The sequence below is a fragment of the Odocoileus virginianus genome, chromosome 23 (genome assembly GCF_023699985.2).
Source record: "Odocoileus virginianus isolate 20LAN1187 ecotype Illinois chromosome 23, Ovbor_1.2, whole genome shotgun sequence".
NCBI classification, from domain to species: Eukaryota; Metazoa; Chordata; class Mammalia; order Artiodactyla; family Cervidae; genus Odocoileus; species Odocoileus virginianus.
In genome coordinates, this window is record NC_069696.1 from 1,645,212 (window position 1) to 1,664,771 (window position 19,560).

Genomic DNA, 19,560 nt, shown 5'->3' on the forward strand with positions numbered 1-19,560 from the left:
TTTTGTTCTCCAGGCAAGAATACTGGAGTGGGTTGCCATTCCTTTCTCCAGGAGATCTATATGTTGGCAGTTACTAATACATTTCTTAAAAGAGAGAGATTGTCTGTATGGAACATCTGTGAGTACCTGAAAACTCCAATTTTCTGAAGAACACAGTGTAGGGGATGTGGGAGAGCTAAAAAGAACTTTAGATTGGGATTATTTGGATCTAGATTAAAATACCAGCTCAGCCATTTATTAGGGCACTCTGGCCAAGAAACTAAGCTTCTTGGGTCTTGAACTCCTTGGATTTAAAATATCACTAAAAACTTCTGTCTGATAAAGTTATTGGAAGCAATAAATGAGATCAGATGCATAAAGAATCCTGAAAAGTGCCTGTAGCTTAGTAAGCACACAGTAAAAGATGGATGGATGGATGAAAAATGGATGGATGAATGGATAAAGGAGTAGATGGATAAGGGGATGAATGGATGGATGAGGGAGGGGATGGATAAAGGAGTAGATGGATAGATGGATGGATTGTGGATGGATGAGGAGGCAGATAGAACAAGCAGTTTTGGACCATTACCTCAGCTAGGTAGAGTCATTGATCTGGGGCACACCCAGACCACCAAGGATGATTTTGTGTGTGTGTGTGTGTGTGTACATGCATGCACACACTTACACACAAGCGCTCATGTGTGCATTTTACTGAGTCTTTTCTGAAGACACCACAGTTGGGAGCTTCTCCACCAGGCTCCCACAGAATCTTCCGCGTGGTCCCGTCCCAGCAGTGGCTGCACTGCACCGTGACCACTTACCCTTCCATCTCGGCCTGGGCTCTGAGAGTCCTGGGGCAGGAATGTCGCAGCACAGTCCCTGGAACAGAGTTGGTGTTTATAAAGTCACTGCCGCAGGGCCCCTTCTCAGTGTTCTGGTAGGCAGGACCACTGCACCAGTGGCATCTGAGACGCCTCAGCCCACCTATTCACATATCCTAACCCTTCGTGAGGGTCAAAACTCCACCCTCAGAACTCCATACTGACCAGGGAGCTGGCGGGGCTGAGGGCAGCTCTGTGTGTGGAGAGGGGGAAGGATGAGCTCTGAGAGGTGCGGCAGGGCAGGGGTTCTGCTATGGGCCTTGGGCCCTGGGTCCCTCCCTTCCTTGCCGGGTGGCGTGGCAGGGTGGTTACAGGCGGCAGCTGACGGGGGCCTGACCTAGGGTCATGAGGGCCAGACTCGCCCTCCCAGGCTGGCGCCTGCACGCACTGAGCATGCTCAGTAGCACTCCCTGGGCCCAGCCTCTTCCCAGGCCCCAAGAGGGTGATGGCGACCCCAGAGGCAGCCAGCAGAGACCACCTGCACGTCCAACCACAGAGCAATCGTCCTCCTCCGAGTCCTCCCGTTTTTGGATTTTTCTTCCTCTCTTTGGCCCCATATCCCTTTCTCTGTCGGGGCCTGGTAAACCCAGCTGAAGCTGAGCGTGGGCATACCCAGGATGGCCACTGTCGTTGTCCTGTGTCTCCATCCAGGATGTCATTAGCCTGGAAGGACAGAGCCAACTCCCAGCCACAGAGAGCTCTGGACCTAAAGAAAAGGCCTGTGTGGCTAGAGCTGATCTCCCTTCACCTACCGCATGTGTGGGTGGTGCAACACATTTCATGGATTATTTCACTTAATAATTTTAGAACACATTAGTGAATCATGTGTGTTATCGTGGGCTTTCGTGGTGACTCAGAATGGCCACTCATTCCAGTATTCTTGCCTGGAGAATCCCATGGACAGAGGAGCATGGAGGGTTACAGTTCATAGGGGTTGCGAAGAGTCGGACACCACTGAGCGACTATCACTTTCACTTCATGTGTTATCTGGCCCTGGCTATGTCTCTAGGAAGAGCCAGGGCCGGTTTTGAAGATGACTCTTTTGAAGGATAGTAGAGGCCACCTCCCTTGATCTGGGGACCCCAGGCTTGAGCAAGAACCAGGAAGTGCTTCTGCATGTCTGACCCAGTTTTCCTTGCTGGGCTCCCTGTCCATTGGTCCTGGTCCTTCTTGTTAATGAAGAGGAAGAACCACAACCTGCTCTTCTCTATTAGTTAACAAAATCTGAAACCAAACGAAAAAACAAACATTGCCTGCTGGCTGCGTGCAGCATCGCCAAACACCCCGAGGAGAGTTAATGACAGGGTCTTCTTGCCAGTTTACTGTTGTTACAAGTCCCTGCAAATATGTTTTTCATGCAGTTCCAGTGAAAAATAAACAGTTTCAGATGTGTATCATCTAACCGCCTACCCGTAGTATAACGGTGACCATGGGCTACACCAGAACTAATTGATGGTGTTACAGAACCACGGACAAAGCATCCTTACTTTTCTGCCCAAAACACATGGATGTTGTTGAGATTCATTATTTATTCATTTGCAAGTGAAATCTTGCAAAGGGCATGCTGATTTCCAAATGGAACTTACCAGTACATTTCCCAAGTCTATTTTTGCACATCTCTGCTTTTGAGTGGGGGGGCAGTGAGCATCTCTTAAGAGATACCCTTTAAAGGATGATACCCTCATTCATGGGCTGCCCTGGTGGCTCAGATGGTAAAGAATCTGCCTGCAATGCAGGAAACCCAGGTTCAATCCCTGGGTCAGGAAGATCCCCTGGAGAAGGAAATGGATACCACTCCAGTATTCTTGCCTGGAGAATTCCATGGACAGAGGAGCTTGGCAGGCTACTATTTGGGCTTCCCATGTAGCTCTAGTGGTAAAGAACCTGTCTGCCAGTACAAGAGATATAATAAGAGACACAGGTTCAGTCCCTGGGTTGGGAAGATCGCCTGGAGGAGGAAATGGCAACCCAATCCAGTATTCTTGTCTGGAGAATGCCATGGACAGAAGTGCCTGGCAGACTACGTTCATGGGGTCATACTGAGTCGAACACGACTGAGGCAAACAGTTCATGGGGTTGCAAAGAATCGACATGATTGAGCAACTAACACTTTCACTGCTTTTCACCCTTATCCATCCACAATTCATCAGGCCAGCCATCCAGCCATCTTTTAACCTGTGCTTAACTAAGTTACAGGCACTTTTTAGGATTCTTTATGTGGGGACTTTTAAAGTCCAATAAATTCACAATAGGAGATGTAGCTGCGTAAATTGAGTAAGATACTGAGATTCTGTCTAGGCTTCTGTGGCGTGTCAAACAATTGGTTTGATGATCGAAATGCCTTGACTGCTGGTTCCAAGCATGGCCAGTGAGCAGGCGGGCCTCCCACCCTTAGTTCTTGCCTCCTGACTCCTTGATCTTCCAGGACCCACAGTGGACCTGAAGGTTCTCCCTGGCCTCAAGTGTGATCGGTGTGGCTCTGGCCCTACAGCCAGTTTGCAGATTGGTGGGGGGCGGGGGTGGGCATGGATGGGAACCAGCAATGCCGCTGACAATATGAATTCCATGTTGACACCGCACATGAGGGAATTGTCTCCAAGCTTGTTTCCACTCTGTGAGTGCCTTTCAGAGACTCTGTTCACAGAGGGACAAACCACAGGAATACGGGCCCTGGAGCAAATGCAGCAAGGCAGGGAGCCAGTCTCCACGAATAGGACTTCCCTAATTGGGCTTAGCTGCAGCATTGCCCATGAAGCATTTTGAAAATCAGATTCTGTCACCCCCAAGATTCTGACTTAGTCAATCTGGAATTGGGCCAAGATATTTTGAGAGACTTATTTTGAGAAGTCTCCTAAATGATACTGATGATTAGCCAACGTGGGAGTTGGTGACAGTGCCCAGGGCATCCCATTCTAAAACCTCCCCTTGCACTGTGGCAGTCTGTCTTCTCTGCAGTCTGAGCCTCTGCTGGGAGCTGGGCCATCAGCTCTTTTCTTCCCATCCTCCAGGACTCAGGTCCTGCTTCTTCCTCAGGCCCCCTGCCTAATCTTTAAATAGAAATCACCAGCATATCTCCCGATGTTGTTTTTTGCACATCTCTGCTTTTAAGTGGAGGACAGTGAGCCTCTCTTAATAGGTACTCTGTAAGGATGGTACCCTCATTCATCCAGTCATCCTCTCATCCATCCATCCCCTCGTCCAACACAGTGAGGTATAGCTACCTTCTTAGAGCAGCGTCATGGCCCAGAGGGAATAGATGCAGACAGCGATGCAGGGCAAGGATATTTTTCCACATCTATTTGTTGTTGTTGTTCAGTCACTAAGTCATTCCCCACTCTTTGTGACCCCATGGACTGCAGCATACCAGGCTTCTCTGTCCTTCACTATCTCCTGGAGTTCGCTAAGATTCATGTCCATTGAGTCACTGATGCTATCTCACCATCTCATCCTCTGTCGCCCCTCTCTCCTTTTGCCTTCAGTCTTTCCCAATATCAGGGTCTTTGTCAATGAGTCAACTCTTTGCATCAGGTGACCAAAGTATTGGAGCTTCAGCTTCAGGATCAGTCCTTCCAATGAATATTCAGGATTGATTTCCTTTAGGATTGACTGGTTTGATCTGCTTGCAGTCCAAGGGACTCTCAAGAGTCTTCTCCAGCACCACAATTTGAAAAATATCTGGGGAAAAAATAGGGGTTACAAAACCATATTGCTCCTGAAGTGAGCAGGAATAAGGGGGGATGTCACAAACAACTTCAGGATTGTAAACAAATATTCTACAGATATGTTTTCCACTCTGTGGGATAGGAGGTAAGGAAAAGGCCCCAAACTGAAGCTGGAGGCTTGTTGGTTAAATTGAGAGGTACTGTGTGATCTAAAAGAATAAGACACACTAGAAGGAGCTAAGTGACTGGAGGATCTCCATCTCAAGGTCTTCACAGTGAGTCCAGGATGGTGGTCGCTGCCTTGCCTAGAGGCAGGGGGTAGGTGGGAACACAGCTGGGTGTCACTTAGGCTGACTCTCCTCCCTGGGTTGTTCTCCTTGCAAAAAAACTGTCCTTAGCAGCACATGCTCATGGGATATGCCCTTGAGTGTGTTTTTATTGGAGTATAGTTAAATTACAGTGTTGTGTTAATTGCTGCTGTACAGTAGAGTGACTCAGTTATACATATATACATATTCTTTTTCTTATTCTTTCCATTATGGCTTATCACAGTACATTGCATACATTTCTCTGTGCTATACAGTAGGACCTTGTTGTTTATCCATCTTATACGCACCAGTTTGCATCTGCTAATACCAAACTCCCAATCCATCCCTCTCCCATCCTCCTCCTCCTTGGCAACCCCCAGTCTATTCTCTATGTCCCTTATTCTGCTTATGTTTCATAGATAGGTTCATTTGTGTCATATTTTAGATTACACGTATAAGCAATATCATATGATATTTGTCTTTCTCTGCCTGACTTACTTAACTTAGTATGATAATCTCTAGTTGCATTCATGTTGTTGCAAGTGGCATTATTTCATTTTTTTAATGGCTGAGTAATACTCCATCATGCATATGTACCACATTTTTTTTAATCCATTCATCTGTGGACAGACATTTAGGTTGTTTCCATGTCTTGGCTATTGTGAATAGGACATGCATTTGACTATTATTCTTAAAGTTACCAAGAAGTCTCTTCATTTTCCCCTTAGGTTTTGGCATTGTAGCCTGAGGCAGGGACACAAAATTGTACTGCGGGCTCCTCCTGTGTGAAGTTAGTTTCAACCCACCAGAGGCTAAGTGCTAAATCCCAACCTTCTGTGCACTGGGCATTTCAAAGACGAGCTAGGCTATTGTTTCCAAACTGATCCTTACCCACCGAGCCCCACCTGCAAGTGCACTCCTGGAGCCAGGCCGATCTTAGCGCTGGAGCCCAGCAGGGAGCCAGACACAGAGGATGCCCACCCTCACAAAGCTTCTGCTTTCCTAAAGGAGGCAGAGAGGAGATAAATAAATACTTGAGATAACTTCAGATAGGCATAGTTTTGATAGAGAATAATAAGGGTCAGAGGATGGGCTGGGGCCTTAGGAAAGGCCTCACTGGAGGGGTGATGCTAGAACTGAGAATGGAAGGGTAGCAGAGGACCCAAGTGGGTAAAGAGATGGAAGAGGAGAAATCTCATTCAGGTCTTGAGCTGGTGATGGTCAGTGAACAGGCAGGGAGCCAGTGTGGCTGGAGTGGAGTGCAAAGGGATTGAATGCTTAGCAATGAATTGAAGCTCAAGAGGGGCCAGAGTCCAGATCACGTCAATCCTCGGAGGCCCCACTCGACATTGGATTTAGATATGTTCTGACCATCGAGTCCATGGTCATTCTGCTTAGGTCGTTGTGTGATATTCTAGATAAGGTTATAGATTAAGGATTCATGTGTATCATACTCATGGGGGGCCCTGGTGGCTTCAGCCCAGCCTCCTCCTTTTACAGGCAAGGAAGTCTGGACAGGGATGATGACATGGCTGCCCTGGGCTCTCATACGTTGTTAGGGGCAACCCACCTGAGTCCCCTTTTCCACCACCACAATCTAGAAGGGGCACCCCTTTAGAGAGTGAGTGGGAGGGGCTGTCTGTGGTCTGACTCCAGACAGGACACAGGATAGGATGATTGGGATTGGGGTCAGGGAGGGAGAGATGCTCAGCCCAGTCCTGGAACCCAGGAAGGTCAAGGCCGCCCACTGGGAAATAGAGGTAGTGAAACAACGGCCGTCTGGGGCAGAGGAGCAGAGTAAGCAGGCTGGACCTCAGCTCGGGGAGGAAGGGAGCCCGAGTCTGTATTTCTGAGTCTGCTGAAGTCACCAAGCAGCAGGAGGAACAGAGAAAGTTTCCATCTGAGCCGCAAATCACACTATGTTCTGCCCTAGACTTCGTCCATGCCTGTTGCTTTGGGTGCTGTGCCACGTCACTACCTCCAGCCCCTTTGTCAGGATTGCCTTCCTAGATTGGCACCCTTCCCAAAAATCTGTCTCTGTCTCTAGAAGGCTCTGGGGATCAGTTACAGGCAAGCCCACAGGGCTAAGGGCTAGGACCTGGAGGCTCACTCCAGGAGGCTGTGTGTGCTTGTGCTGTGGGGACCAATACCATGCCCGGGACCAGTGTCATGGTGATAGGAACTGTGGGGTGCCCAATGTCAGTGAAGGGAGGAGTGTGCAGTCAAATGCTGGCCTTACTTTTGTGGTCAGGCCATGAAGACTTCCTGGAGGAGGAGCTATTTTAGGAGAGAAAACCAGAGAGAGAGAGATAATGGTGAAGTTGGTGGGATCTCTACTTCTGGAATAGACACTGTTTGTGAGGGGTCTTGAAGACTCACCAGCAGAGGGGTCATTGAACAACTGTGTCAGGGCAAAGTGGGACCAGGTCACGTAGAACAGCTGTGTGACTTCAGAACTGGAAGAATGGCCCCCAGATCTCTACTGTAGGAAGCAGAGCCCACATTGAACTTGAGATTTCCTTGTCATTTGATAAGGAAATGTCATCTAATGTGTCCTGATAAGGGCCAGGGTCCCTGGTGGTTGAAACAATAATGATGATAGTGAAGTTAGGTTACAAGTGTTGGGTTCCAGCTCTGTGTCAGGCAGAGTTCCATGTGCATGTTCCCATATGTCACCTCATTTCATCTTCACGGCAGTAATCTTGTATGAAGGGCACTCATCTTAATCTCTTTTTTAGAGATGAGGAAGTTGAGGTGCAGAGAATTTGGTTCTATGCCTGAGGTCATATGATCATCTCTATTTTCATCCTGGAAAACACTTGTCTTTCTTTAGTCACAAGTAAAATGTCTCTTCATCTTTGATGTCTTCGTTCTCTCCCAAGGCAGGCAATTGCTCCCTCCTCTGTGTTCCCATGACATGTGTCATATCACCTCATAATAGGTGTTGTGTTTCTCAGTTTCTTTTAGTGGTTGGAGCATCCCCTGAGGCCCCACGGACTGCAGCATGCCAGGCTCCCCTGTCCTTCACTATCTCCTAGAGTTTGCTCAAACTCATGTCTATTGAGTGGGTGATGCTGTCCAACGATCTCACCCTAAAGAGCAAAGAATGTGGCTTCTCCATATCTGCAGTGCCCAGTGCCAGAACAATGCTGGATACACATTTGATGTTCAGTGAAAGCTTCCTGCATAGAAATAGGATTAATAACAACTCACAATTATACAGAACTTAAAATTTTCCCAATACTGTCACATGCCTGATGTACTCATTGAGGCTCAGTAGGGCAGGTCTACCAGTTGTCCGATTGAAGGTGATGCTATGAGGTCAGAGAGATGTTAGACAATATTCCCAAAGTTGCTCAGCTAATAAAGAGGTAGAGACAGGGATGAAGCCCAGGTCTTGTATTTCCAAATGCCTCACTATTCCCTCTCCTTGACATTGTCCCCTTGACACAAATATTTTCAGCAACAGAGGCTCAGTATGTGAACATTCTAATGGAAACCAAAGCCAATCTATTCACAAACCTCCAGTGGTTAGCTGGAGTGGGTGAGGCAGGTGATGATGATGGTGCTTGACTTCCTGCCCTTTTGTTGTTATTCAGTTGCTCAGTTGTGTCTGACTTTGCGATCCCATGGACTTGCCGCATGCCAGGCTCCCCTGTCCTTCACCATCTCCCAGAGTTTGCTCAAACTCATGTCCAGTGAGTGGGTGATACAATCCAACCATCTCATCCTCTGTTGCTCCCTTCTCTTCATGCCTCCAATTTTTTCCAGCATCAGCGTCTTTCCCAATGAGTTGGCTCTTTGCAGCAGGAGGCCAAAGTATTGGAGCTTCAGCTTCAGCATCAGTCCTTCCAGTGAATATTCGGGATTGATTTCCTGCCCCTTTAGAATTCTTCAAAGAAAGAGGACCACAGATGGCTTCCTTTGAAGCCAAAATCCAGTTCTGTTTCAGGCATGATGCTTCCTGAGCAGTAGGCAAATATCATCTTTATTCTCCTTTACTGAATTCAGAGCAGTCTGTATTGGTTTAACATTGGCATAACTGAGCATGTCTTTTCTTAATCCATACTTGAAGTAAATCTAAAACATTATAAACATCTGAATTAGAAACTTCAAGGAATCTACAGATACTATCCCCTCAAGGAGGCAGACTATAACTGTCTATCTGTCAAATGTGGGCTGCGTGTAGTGACTTCCTTCCGAAGGGTAAAGTATGAAAGGAGGGGAAACAGTTACAGGACAGCCGGGAAACCTGACAAGCATCATGAGTGACAGGTCGTATTATGGCCTGTCCCTTTGCTGTGATTAAATGAACATGATGTCAGATTGGTGCAAAAGTAATTGCAGTTTCAGACTGTGAATTTTAAATCATTATAACTAGGCTCAAGTACATCTTTATTAATCAAAGTAGGAACCATTTCAATCAACACATTTTTGCCAACAAGAAATAAGTTTGCTTATTCCTGTAGTATAAAAATTCATGCTTCGGGATTAGATGAACTCTTGGAAAGCATTTTCTGCCTCCTGCTGGTTGTAGAAACGTTTTCCCTGCAAAGGGTTGTCAAGATGCTTGAAGAAGTGGTAGTCAGTTGGCAAGAGGTCAGGTGAATATGGTGGATGAGGCAAAACTTCGAAGCACAATTCGTTTAGCTTGTAAAGTGAAGCATTTGTTGTGTGATGTGCATTCGAGTGTTGTCATGGAGAAGAATTGGGCCCTTTCTGTTGACCAATGCCAGCTGTAAGCATTGTAGTTTTCATGCATCTCATCAATTTGCTGAGCATATTTCTCAGATGTAATGGTTTCACTGGGACTCAGAAAGCTGTAGTGGATCAGACTGGCAGCAGACCACCACACAGTGACCATGTCCTTTCTCTGGTGCAAGTTTGGCTGTACCTCTGTGGTCTTCCTCCTCCAAACCCATAGCTTCAACCTAATTATGAGAAAAACTTCAGAGAAGCCTGTACTGAGCAACATTGTTCAAAATCCTTGATTACTTACTCCTCAAAACTGACAAGGTCATCAGCAAGAAGAAAAGTCTGAGACGTTGTCATAGTTTAGAGGCGCCTAAGAAGACATGATGGCTAAAAATAACTGGAATCTTGGATGGGACTCTGGAGCAGAAAAGGAATATTAGGTGAAAACTAAGAAAATCCATATAAAATGTGAGCTTTAGTTAATAGTAAGGTACAGGCATTTCCCTGGTAGTCCAGAGGTTAAGGCTTTGAGCTTCCACAGCAGGCGTCATGGGTTCGATCCCTGGTCTGGAAACTATTATCCTGCATGCTGCTGAACGTGGCCAAAAAGAAAACCATAATAAGGTACAATATTGGTTCATTGCTTGCAAAAAATGTACCCATACTAACATAATAAGGAACCTGGGTGCAGAGTTGTGTGTATATGTATGTATATGTACTCACATGCACACACACACATTGTACCATCTTTGAAGCTTTTGTAAATCTAAAGCTATTCTAAAATTTTTTTTTAAGTTTATTTAAAGAAAAGAAAGTAGAGGAAGGAATTCTCATATGTTCCTGGTGAAAATGCAAAAATAGAACAGCCATTTTGTAAAACAGTCTGGCAGTTGCTTATAAACCAAAGATACACACAACCCATGAGTCAGCAGTTCCACTACTTGGTATTTACCTAGGGCTTCCCTGGTGGCTCAGAGGTTAAAGCGTCTGCCTCCAATGTGGGAGACCTGGGTTCGATCCCTGGGTCAGAAAGATCCCCTGGAGAAGGAAATGGCAACCCACTCCAGTATTCTTGCCTGGAGAATCCCATGAACGGAGGAGCCTGGTAGGCTACAATCCATGGGGTCGCAAAGACTGAGCGACTTCACTTCACTATGCTGACACCAAAGCCAGTGTGCAAATACTTCCAACAGCTTTACTCGTAATTACCAACAACTGAAAGCAATCTAGACATCTCTCAACCAGCGATGGTTCAGTGAGTTGTGGCAGGTCCATATGGTGAAATATTACCCAGCAATAAGAGAAAACGGAGTTCTGAAAATGTAGCTAAAGGGAATCCCAAATGCAGTGCATTAAGTGAGACAAGTCAGACTGGAAAGGAGCCATGCTATGGGAATTTACTTTTATGGCATTTTGGAAAAGGCAGCACTAAAGGGATAGAGAATAGGTCTTGCCAGGAGCTGGAGACTGAGGAATGTGATGGACCACAAAGAGACGTGGGGCAGCATTGAGGGCATGATGGTTCTATTTTTTGATTGTGGTCATTGTTACACATGATACATATGTATTTATCAAAATTCACAGAACTGCGTGATAATAAGGTGAATTTTATTATATGTTAATCATGTGTTAATTTAAATAAATACAAACTCAGGGATGATTGACCACTTTCCAAGGTTGCCCTCCCAGGATTTGCTTGAATAGGAGTCTCATCTACTGCATTTGCGGTGACTGTATTTCCTGCTGTTCAGTCTGCCAAAAGGACACTGCTGTGGTTTGTTGTGGATGTCACCATGCTACTTCCTGTTTGGAGTCTTGGAAGTGAAAGCCATAGTTTAGGGACAAGGACACAAGCATAGACAATGGCTAGGCTCCTGGCTTATCAGTGGTGAATTAGCTGAGCCCTTCCTGTCCGCCCGCTTCTGATACAGTCATGACACTGACTTGACCTTACTTTTGGTGGGACGCCTGGTGTGGCTTTTTGTTGGGGCTTCCCTGGTGGCTTAGGTGGTAAAGAATCCACCTGCAATGCAGGAAACTCAAGTTCAATCCCTGGGAGAGGAAGATCCCCTGGAGAAGGGCATGGCTACCCACTCCAATATTCTTGCCTGGAAAATCCAGGGACAGAGGAGCCTGGCAGGCTACAGTCCATGGGGTCACAAAGAGTCGAACACAACTGAGGGAGTAACACTTAGAGCTGACAGAGCGCCTTCCCAGGTGTTCAGCTGTGTGATCTGTGCATGACCTCTGCCACTTCAGTGGGATGTGTTGTCATCTCCGAGTTAAAAAGAGGGAGACTCTGAGAGCTCTCGCTTACCTATGTGTGCAGGTGCACTGGCTTGGCCCCTCCATGGATTGGCTAATTAATATAAAATACATGGTATAATAATTTGGCACAGTAGATGTTACCGTTTATGGATTTTACAGATAAGGAATATAATTACTTTACAAATGAGGAAACAGAGATTCTGGGAATTTCCCAAGGCCACTTGACTCGTATCAGAGCCAAGAGTTGAACTCAGAAGTTCAAGTTCCAAGTTCTTCTACGATCCCATAAACTGGTTGTGTGACTTTTACATGGAGTGTAGTTAACTGGATGGTGTTTGGCCATGAATCTTCACATCTTTTCTGTGCCAGTGAGCAAAGATTCTAATTAGCACCCACCCAGGTGGTGCTAGTGGTAAAGAATCCACCTGTCTACTCAGGAGATGCAAGAGATGGGGGTTCAATCCCTGGGTCAGGAAGATCCCCTGGAAGAGGGCATGGAAACCCACTCCAGTGTTGGTGCCTGAAGAATCCCATGGACAGAGGAGCCTGGTGGGCTACAGTCCATGGGGTCAGAAAGAGTCTGACTCAACTTTAGTGACTTAGTGTGCATAGAGGCTGGTCTGAATGCACCTCATCCCACTCAGTCCCTGGCCTTAAGAAGGTGGAACACTTGGCAGGAACCTTGGCCAAAACCCTCTCTGACTCCTGGCCCTGCCTTTGGGTTTGCTAGTCATCCTCTACAATTATACTTATTTCAGAGTCTTTTTCATCTGGGGCTGTGTTTCCTACTTCTCTGCTTGCACTTCCTTTTTTTTCCCATTTCTTCTAAGACTGTCTATCTTGTCCCTGAGGAGCATTCTGAGCCCGGTTTCATCCTCACTGACTGCTTCCTTGCCCCTTCCCTTGATTTCATGGGCCATGCACAGGTCTTTCTATCTCTCCTTGCTCTGCTCCCCACTCAGGGAGCCTCACCAGGGAGGAACTGGAGACGCAGAATCTGTAACTGGAGCTTCCCCTTCCCTGCTCATCGCTGGCATTTCTGAGCACACCTGGCTTGCTGGTTCTCAACGCAGAACCTCTCATCCTCAGGCCAGAAGGCAGGAAAAGAGTCAGAGAATCATCCAGACCGTAATCATAATGAGAGAGGTCTCCATATGAACCCCACATAACCCTAGACTTCTTTTCATAATCCCTACAGAGTTATCATCTACTCACCCGTCTTCAGCTTTCTAATCAGAATCTTAAAGTAAGATACCACTGTGCTCAATCATGTCTTACTCTTTGTGATCCCATGGACTGTAGCCCACCAGGCTCCTCCGTCCATGGGATTCTCCAGGGAAGAACACTGGAGTGCATTGCCATTTCTTTCTCCAGGGTATCTTTCCGAACCAGGAACTGAACCTGAGTCTCTTGCTTCTCCTGCATTGGCAGGCGGATTCTTCACCATTAGAGCCATCTGGGAAACCAAGATACTACTAGTGTGAGTGAAATTAAGAATGAACACTGGGGACTTCCCTGGTGGCCCAGTGGTTAAGAATCTACCTTGCAATGCAAGGGATGCGGGTCTTATCCCTGGTCAGGGAACTAAGATCCCACTTGCAAAATAGCTAAGTTTGTGTGCCCACAACTGCTGAGACTGTGCCACAGCTAGGGAGTCCCTGTGCTGCAACGACAAATCCTGCATGACACAGCAAAGATCCTGTGGGCTGCGACTAAGACCCGACGCAGCCAAATAAATAAATATTAAAAAGAAAACAAATAAAAAAGAATGAATACTGAAGGCAGAGAGAAAGAAATACTAGTCCCTTTTGATGTCTGGCCTCATTTAGAGGACTTGCCTCAGTCCTAATAGAAATAGGTTTTTATAGTCCCACCTTGCTGGATGGTCAAGGTCTGCAGTGACCTTGTTCTCACTGTGTGATGGAAAGTCTGCTGGGCTCAGAGTCTGGAGACCTGATCCTATCAGCGCCTACGAGAAACCGAGCATCCCTTGTTGACGTCGTTGGTACATGAGAGCGTTGATCACTGAATGACTCCAGCCTTAATGCTCTTTTTTTTTTTTAATTGAGATATAATTGCTTTAAGTGTTGTGTTGTTTCTGTTGTAGAATGAAGTGAATCAGCTAAAAGTATAAGATCCCCTGGAGAAGGGCATGGCTACCCACTTCAGTGTTTCTTGCCTGGAGAATTCCTTGGACAGAGGAGCCTGGCAGGCTATAGTCCATGGGGTCTCGAAGAGGTGGACACAACTGAGTGACTAACTCTTCACTTTATACATTTATCCCCTCCGTCTTGGACCTCCCTCCGACCCCTCTAGGTCATTACAGACCACTGAGCTGTTAATGTTTCTTTCCACCATGTGTAGTCACCTCAGCCCTGTGCTCAGCTCCAGACATGGCTGGAGAAGGACACACCATTTCCTTTCCTCAAATCCTGCCCAGGCTTACTTCCAGGATGACCCACTTTCCTGAACTGGCACGGGATTCCTGAAGCTCTTTTTGTGTGTGGTTGTCACTTCCATCCCATTAAACAGGGAGCCCCCTAGGGACAGTGACTCTGTCCACTGTCCACCGTCTCCCCACTGCACATGGCTGCAAAGTCTGCACATAGTGGGCTCACAGAGGCTTTTAGAAAGAAGATTTTCAGGCCAAGAAGGCCCTTCACTTAGAGTGGTGATGGAAGTTTAGTCGCTCAGTCACGTCTGACTCTTTGCGACCCTATGGACTGTAGCCCACCAGGCTCCTCCGTGGGATTCTCCAGGTAAGAATACTGGAGGGGGTTGTCATTTCCTCCTCTAGGGGATCTTCCTGACACAGGGATCGAATCCGAGTCTCTTGCATTGCAGGCAGATTCTTTACTGTTGAGCCACTGGGGAAGCCTACAGTACAAGCTTTCAAAGCCTAGATGGCACTGTTGCTAGAGTCAGATCAGGTGTGTTCTGAAATCTGGCTAGGAGGGGCGAGAGAAGCAGAGCAGGGCCTGGAACGCTGGCTTGTGGAGTTAGAGTCAGACAGGCTCCAGAAATGCAGGGGCCTTACCTCGCCAGCACGGAGGGCTTTGCCGTTTCCACTGCATCCTCCCCAGGATGGCTTCAGCTGGCCTTCGAGGCAACCTTGAAGGTGCTGGGCACTGTATCCATTCTAATTGTAAAGAATGGCAGCTCGAAGAATTCCAGTTGTTATTCAGTCGCTCAGTTGTGTCCGACTCTTCACGACCCCGTGGACTGCAGCACACCATATTTCCCTGTCCTTCATCATCTCCTGGAGTTTGCTCAAACTCATGTCCATCAAGTCGACGATGACATCCAACCATCTTATCCTCTATCGTCCCTTTTTCCTCTTGCCTTCAATCTTTCCCAGCATCAGGTCTTTTCCACTGAGTCAGGTCTTCCCATCAGGTGGCCAAAGTATTGGAGCTTCAGTGTCAGTATCAGTCCTTCCAATGAATATTAACGGTTGACTTTAGGATTGACTGATCTGATCTCCTTGCTGTCCAAGGGACCCTGAAGAGTCTTCTCCAACACCACAGTTCGAAAGCATCAAATCCAGTGCCCAGGCTAAAATTGTGTGGCAGTTAATTGGCAGAGGTGTTTAACCCCTTGTACCTGGTGGGCTTCACCCTACCAGGTGAGGGTCCTTAGGGGGAGGGGAAGACAGATGTGGCCAGGGATACGGAGGTCCCAAGAGAGCAAGGGGTGAACTGGATGGAGTCTGGTTCTCAGCCAGACTGACAGCTAGGCATCAGCTGAGCCTACACCCTGAGTTGTCTGCCTTTGTGACCAGGGGAGAACAGTTGTTTTGGAGGGAACAGATGACAACATGTATAGGTTCTTTGAAGAACAAAAATTGTGGGTAATTTGCACACTCGGGATCTAAGGTCAGTGGCTAGTGTCTGATATAAATGATGATCTATTCTAGGATGCTGCCCCATGGTCATTTGTATCTGTCATTTGTCTCTCACTTTACCGCATTTGTGTGTTTCTCATTAAAATAAAACAAACAAAACCATCCCGTGCATGAATCAGGATGGGGGTCATGACTGTGCCCATTTAGCAGATGAAGAAATAGAAACGTTAAGAGACACAGCAAAGTTCACACAACAGATAGAGCGGTTGAACTGAAACTTTAGCCCAGTGTGAGGTTGAAATCAAATATTGTCCTCTTTTCACTACAGATTTTCCAAAATCTAGAAATCACAGAATTAGGAGGGCTGTTGTTGATGTGGAGGGTAAGGCATCGGAGACCAAAAACATCTCTAAGTAGAGTGGTGAATAATATACACATTTATGGAAAACTGAGGGCATTTTATATCTGTTACTTACAGCATCTGATGGTCACTGTTCTCCTGTTTCTCCCCAGGACGATGAAGATAAGCTGACCTGGAAAGATCGTTTCCCAGGTTACCTGATGAACTTCGCCTCCATCTTGTTCATGGTAATTTCCTGGTGGGAACACCTGGTTCTGCCATGTGCGTGTGGATCCTGCTGTGCTAATGCTGGGGGTGTTAGTCTGTGATGCTGTGGGGATGATGAAGGGCTAGTGAAGATAAACCCACGGTCCTCCTAGAGGGGCAGGAGATGGGGGTTCAGTCGCTGGTCCAGGAAGATCCCACCTGCCGGGAAGCCTGTGTACCACAACTATTGAGCCCGTGGTGCACAGAGCCCAGGAAGTGTGACCCTGAGCCTACGTGTTGGAACTACCGAGGCCCTCGTGCCTAGAGCCCCTGCTCCACAACAGGAGAAGCCACTGCAATGGAAGGCCACACGCTGCAATGAAGAGTAGTCCCAGCTCACCACGGCTAGAGAAAAGCCTTCGTAGCAACGAAGACCCAGCACGGGCAAAAATAAATAGATGAATAAAATTATTACAAAAGTGTTCCAAGTTGGGTAATAAATTATATAGCCCCCTACCAATTTGGTTTTTTTTAAAAAATCCTTATTTTGCACTAACTTTTCTGCATTTTTTTTTGTTTTTTGTTTTTTAAAAATCCAGTCTCCAGATGGGGCTTGGCATTACTCTAGAACAAGGTGTGGAATTTGAAATAAAGGGGTCAGGATGATGTTTGTAAAAGAGTGGCTTTTTTTGGTTACAGAGTTAGCCCAGGGCATCTATGGCAATGAACTTGAGTATCCAGTGTCATTTCCTCCTCCACCAGTAGTGACTAAACCTTGGCAGAAGACGCCAGGACCACGGCCATGAGGAAGCTTTTAGGGATGCCAGTCTGTCATCCATTGAGGATATTTTTCATGGAGTGATGAGAGCTAAGAAAAGCCCAGTGTGGTGGTGTTCATCTTCCTCACCCATGGAAGAGGCCCGGGTGGACAAAGATGAATTTTCTCTTTCTTCTCCAGCCCAGAGTGTTGAGCTAATGTTCCTTTCCTTTTTGAATGAATCCTCTTTTGTGTCCTTTTTCTATGGGAGGATTATCAGAGGCAATTCCCTCCCTTTAGAGCAGGGTGCCTAAGCTTTCCTCCCACGCCCAAGATAACCATTGACTCATGTTTGTATATCAGAGACCAGTCATCAGAAACCCTCTTCCATCACTTGGATTATCACAGTGGCCTCCTAACTCAGCTCCCTGCTGTTATTCTGGCCCCAACAGATCATCAGCCTGCTGATCTTTTCCAAATCTAGGTCACATCACATTACTCCTCTGCTCAAAACTCTCTAAAGGCATCACATCTGAGGCTAAAATCTTAGTTCTCTGTTCACCAATGCTGAACAGAAATATGGAGTTCAGTCACTCAGTTGTGTCCGACTCCTTGCGACCCCATGGACTGCAGCACGCCAGGCATCCCTGTTCTTCACTATCTCCCGGAGTTTACGTACTCACATCCATTGAGTGCCATCCAACCATCTCATCCTCTGTCATCCCCTTCTCCTCCTGCTTTCAATCTTTCCCAGCATCAGGGTCTTTTCTAATGAGTCAGTTCTTCACATCAGGTGGCCAAAGTATTGGAACTTCAGCTTCAGCATCTGTCCTTCCAAGAAGGAAGAAAGTGGCTTTATTTCTCTGCCAGGCCAAGAGGGAGCATGGTAGTCTTGCATCTCAAGAACTGTGCCCCCTTCCCTGGGGAGTAGGGAGAGGTCTTATAGTCAGGACTGTGGTCAGGGGTATGTGGTAAGGATCAAGGTTGTGACAGTTTTGCATTCTTCTTTCTTCTGCAAAGTTTCAAAACAGCCACAACACTGGGTCTGGTTGGATCCAAGGGTGGTGATGCTGACAATTTAGGGAGTGTGCAGGGTCTCAATGTGCCTGCTCAGTCGCTTCAGTCATGTCTACACTTTGCGACCCCATGGACTGTAGCCTGCCAGCCTCCTATGTCCATGGGATTCTCCAGGCAAGAATACTGGAGTGGGTTGCCACAGCCTCCTCTAGAGGATTTTTCCAACTCAGGGATCAAATCTATGTCTTTTTTGTCTCCTGCATTGGCAAGTGGGTTCTTTACCACTGGCCCCACCTGGGAAGCAGGGTCTCAGGTGTCTCCTAGGCTTGGTAAGCTTCTCTGGTTCCTTTAGCCTTGTCCCAGGTGGCTTTATGACTGCTCCTCCGTTGATTAGTGACTGTTCAAATCTGCACATTGGAACTCAGGGAAAATCACAGAGGTTGAATGAAGGCTATTTCACAGAAAGGCTTTGTGCCCAGGAGCCCCACAGATCCTGCTCGGCATCAACCTCACGAGGCATAGAAGCTGACATTCTTACACTGAGACAGACCTTCTTTCTCCCCAACATCCATCTTCTGCCCCAACTCTCTCCCTCACTCATTGCTAAAGCCACCCTCTGCCAGCACCCCCTGACCCCTGGCCCTGTGATATCCTCCGTTAGGTCCTTGCTGAAATGTCACCTGCTCGTCTATGCCTTTCCTGAAAGTGAAAAGAAAGTGTTAGTCACTCAGTCATGTCTGAGTATTTGCAACCCCAAGGACTGTAGCCCACCAGGCTCCTCTGTCCATGGGATTTCCCAGGCAACAATACTGGAGTGGGTAGCCATTCCCTTCTCCAAGGGGAGCATCCTTATTGTATGGGTGCCGTGGTCTTCTCAACTTCCATTCAGAATGCAAGTCCTGGAGGGTCAGGACCAGATCGGCTGTCCCCACTGTGTCTCTCATCATGTGAAATTAAGACTCTGGGCTCCATAGCATGGCTTCCGCTGCAGTTTGGCTGTGTCCAGATGTAAGATTATGGAATTCAAACACAAGAGCCACAAGAATGTACTGTGCAACTTGGGGAACACAGCCAATGTTTTGTAATAACCGTAAATGGAAAGTAACGTTTAAACATTGTATTAAGGAGGCTTCCCTGGTGGTCCAGTGGTTAGGGCTCTGAGCATCCACTGCAGGGAGCAAAGGTTTGATCCCTGGTCAGGGAACTAAGATCTTGCATGCTGTAAGGTCTGGTCAAAAAAAAAAATGTATTAAAAAACCCACCAAGAAACCCAGAGGCTATGATAGGTGGCCACATGCAGGAGGGGGAAACTGCCAGAGTTGAGGGTGAGCAAATGTTTACCAAACAGATTCCAGCAGGAGGCACCTCTCTGTAGTTGCAAAGGCATAGAAAGAAGTACATGATCAATCTCCACTTTTGGTCCCGTTGGGGGACCTGATCACAAATATGAAATATACCTCACACAGTACAGTAAGTGGTCAGAAAACACTCGTTTAGTTTAATAGACAAAATTAATAATGCAGCCAAAGTGATGAGAAGAGTGCTGGATTTGGTGCCAAAAGTCCTGGGTTGATCTTGGAACCATGGACCAGAATTTAGATC

General features: G+C 47.0%; 1 protein-coding gene across 1 annotated transcript in view; it reads left to right on the forward strand.

Annotated features, from left to right (window-relative positions):
* The window catches only part of ANO2 (anoctamin 2), a 331,055-nt gene that overhangs the window by 238,886 nt on the left and 72,609 nt on the right, over positions 1-19,560 (forward strand). Inside the window, exon 15 of the mRNA XM_070454162.1 lies at positions 16,151-16,225. Coding sequence (XP_070310263.1) covers positions 16,151-16,225 — 75 coding nt within the window. The remainder of the gene's footprint in view (positions 1-16,150; positions 16,226-19,560) is intronic.